Source organism: Choloepus didactylus, chromosome 6 (genome assembly GCF_015220235.1).
Source record: "Choloepus didactylus isolate mChoDid1 chromosome 6, mChoDid1.pri, whole genome shotgun sequence".
In the NCBI taxonomy this organism is placed as follows: Eukaryota; Metazoa; Chordata; class Mammalia; order Pilosa; family Megalonychidae; genus Choloepus; species Choloepus didactylus.
In genome coordinates, this window is record NC_051312.1 from 25,774,483 (window position 1) to 25,778,030 (window position 3,548).

The 3,548-nt window shown below is 32.5% G+C and overlaps 1 protein-coding gene across 1 annotated transcript; it reads left to right on the forward strand.

Annotated features, from left to right (window-relative positions):
- Nucleotides 1-2,057: 2,057 nt before the first annotated feature.
- LOC119536769 (olfactory receptor 8J3) lies at nucleotides 2,058-3,011 on the forward strand. The gene has a single exon (XM_037839531.1). It carries the CDS (start codon nucleotides 2,058-2,060, stop codon nucleotides 3,009-3,011), a length of 954 nt encoding a protein of 317 aa, XP_037695459.1.
- Nucleotides 3,012-3,548: the final 537 nt, after the last annotated feature.

Here is a 3,548-nt window from a genome sequence, read left to right on the forward strand (position 1 = left end):
TGCTGTACCTCTACTCCTTTTCATTCCACAATTCATCACCTTCAAAAGAGCTAGAGAAATACTTTCAAAACTTAAATTCACCTAATTTAAAACTTCTCAATATCTTACAATTCACTTTGAATAACATACAAAAATTTATTTTGGCCTACATTATCTGTCTCTAATAATTTTCAAGTTCCCACACAACCCAGTCTCACAGGTGTCCAATATTTCTCCCCTTAAAACAAAAAATCTAAGCTGTTTTCTACCCTAGAGTATTTTCAGGAAATGCTCCCCTGCCTGGAATCCCAGAATATTCTTTCTCAGATTTATTACATAGTTGGTTCCTTCTCAACTTTCAGGTTGTATTTCAACTGTTACCCTCTCAGAAAAGTTATCCCTTAATATTTTACATAAAATCATTTTTTTCAGGTTGTAGCAGTGTTTATTTTTTTAATTCATTTATTGAACTTATCAAAATATGCAATTATCTTGTTTACATGTTTGTTTGTTTTTTTTAACAGACTTTTGTCTGTCACCCATCTGGGGAATGGAGGATCTATGAGGTGAGGGAAAAATGATTTATCTGAAGCTTGCACATTGCCTGGCATAGAGTAGGAACTAATAAATATTTGGTAAATAAATAAAGAATATTATTCAAAGAAGTCAAGAGGAAGAATGATGTTTGTTGTCAAAAACAAATTCATATTAGATACTCAACAGATTAAGGAGTCATTTTGGTCTAACTTCTCTGATTCTTTGTATGTTGTCATTTCATTGTTTTACCTATTGCAGAATCATTTTCTATTTTTCTTTCTATTCTGATTATTTCTAGAAGGAAAGAAAATGGAAACAACTCTGGACTTTTCACTTCTAGGCATTTATGATGATATAGTCCTGACTGTTTGGAACTTAGCTCCAAATTTATAAATAAGACACAATGACAGTACTTCTTTGGAACCACTGGATCTATAAACTGTGCTGGGAAGGGACTCTAATTGATTTAGATTCAGGTTACCAACTTTAAAATAAACAACTACAGGAAAGTATTTGGGCATATTACAATAGCATACTGATTATTTAGCAAATATATATAATAAAACTATCATTGAAACACTATAAAGTAAGGATGTTTACTATTGTTAAAACATCAAAAATCTTATTTTTAAACATTTGAAATACTAAAAATTGAGGCCAGATATGTTTTATAAATTTAAAAAATAGCAATATGAAATTCTATAATAAAAAGTGTTTAAAAATAAAACACAATGGAAATAATATAAGGAATTCCAGTAAGAGAGAATATCATGACAAGAAGGAAAAGGAAGTTGTATAGAGTAAATCATAGTGTGAAAGTTACCAAAATGATAACATTCTACAGATGTCAGTTTTAAAAAGCTGAAAAATAAGTAATCAGAGCAATAGATATGATAATATATCTCCATGTATTCTTGACTGTATAACTAAAAAGGAAAATAAGAAAAAAGTGAACATATGTATGATAGATTATACATTATTATAAATTATAATTTTTAATTTTATAATATAATTTAATTATAATATAACATAAAATATATATAATACAATTAATATAATATATATAATATAATATAATTAAAAATTATAATTTTAAATTATAGCAAGGTAGAATAAAGTGAATGAAGCATGGCTGCAGGTAGAATATCTACTATTGAGTTACAGCAAGAAATTATAAGAAGCCACATTTGATTCCTGAAGTCTTTTCTGCTCAGTGCAAGAGACATAAGATACTGAATGTTGCTTTAATGTTTGCAAAGTAATAGCATAGTCATACTTTTATAAGATTGTAAGGAAATAAACATTCCCCAAATGATGCATTATGCTGGATCATATCCAAAATTTGCTTTTCTCTCTCCCAAATGATTGCAGTATTTATCAAATTAGAGGTTTGAGTTTAATAAATGTTAGTTTACTGCATAATAAGGATAATTCACTGAAGCAGTTTTCCCTGTCATCTAAATGCAGCCCTAGAAAATAATTCCATTAAGTTAGCAACCACTTCTTTTCTTGTCCAAACAGATGATTTTCCAAACTCTTACATGGCTCCTGTAAACTTCACCCGGGTGACTGAGTTTATTCTCATAGGTGTCTCAGAGTGTCCAGAGCTCCAGATTCCCCTCTTCCTGGTCTTCCTGGTGATCTATGGGCTGACAGTGGCAGGGAACCTGGGCATCATCACCCTCACCAGTGTTGACGCTCGATTTCAAACTCCCATGTATTTTTTCCTCCGACATTTGGCTATCATCAATCTTGGTAATTCTACCATAATTGCCCCTAAGATGCTGATTAATTCCTTGTTAAAGAAGAAAACCACCTCCTACTATGAATGTGCCACCCAACTTGGTGGTTTCCTATTTTTCATTGTGGCTGAGATTTTCATGCTAGCTGCAATGGCCTATGACCGCTATGTGGCCATTTGTAATCCCCTGCTCTACATGGTGGTGGTATCTCGACGGATCTGCCTTCTGCTAGTATCTCTCACGTACATCTATAGCTTTTCTACAGCTATTGTGGTTTCATCTTGTGTATTCTCTGTGTCTTATTGTTCTTCCAATGTAATCAATCATTTTTACTGTGATAATGTTCCTCTTTTAGCCTTATCCTGCTCTGATACTTACTTCCCAGAAACAGTGGTCTTCATTTCTGCAGCTACAAATTTGTTTTTCTCCATTACTATAGTTTTAGTATCCTATCTCAACATTGTCTTGTCCATTCTAAGGATAGATTCATCAGAAGGAAGGAAAAAAGCCTTTTCTACCTGTGCTTCACATATGATGGCAGTCACAGTTTTCTATGGGACACTGCTATTCATGTATTTGCAACCACAAACTAACCATTCATTAGGTACTGATAAAATGGCTTCAGTGTTTTATACTCTGGTGATACCCATGCTGAATCCCCTAATCTATAGCCTGCGGAATAAGGATGTGAAGGTTGCCTTAAAGAGACTCTTGAAAAATCCATGTTCTTCCTTTAAATCAATGTCATTTTAGAACTCTACAAGTAAATGAAGAGATGGTTGAAGTAGGTTCCCATTATGTCACCAAATGTCAAAGTTAAGGAGCCAACTTACAGAGTTGCAAGTGAGCCTGGGAATTAAAGGGAGCTATGCTTTTAAAAAAATCAAATGAAAAATAAGCTGAAATTCTTGGAGTAGTGAGGTTAACAAACAAACAGAGTAGTCACTTTCTTTGCCCAGGAGTAAGCAGGTAGCCAGTTTTGGAATAAATATTTCTAGGAGTCAAGGGAGACATAATTTAAAAAATCAAATACATTTGAATAGAGCAACAAAATGTGGATGAGCAAAGTAAACCAATCTTATTCTTTGGCTTCCTTCTTACCTTGTGTCTATGTATGGATGGGTATAGTAGAGTACTACATTTCAAATAACTGCAATAGCAGATTGCTAAAATCCTTTTTTTCAGCTAAGTTAGACAAATTGGACCAATACATATATTTAAAATAAAACTCCCTAAACTTCTCAATATTTTTGAGTGGAAAAGTTTATCCTACAAAATTTATATTCTGAT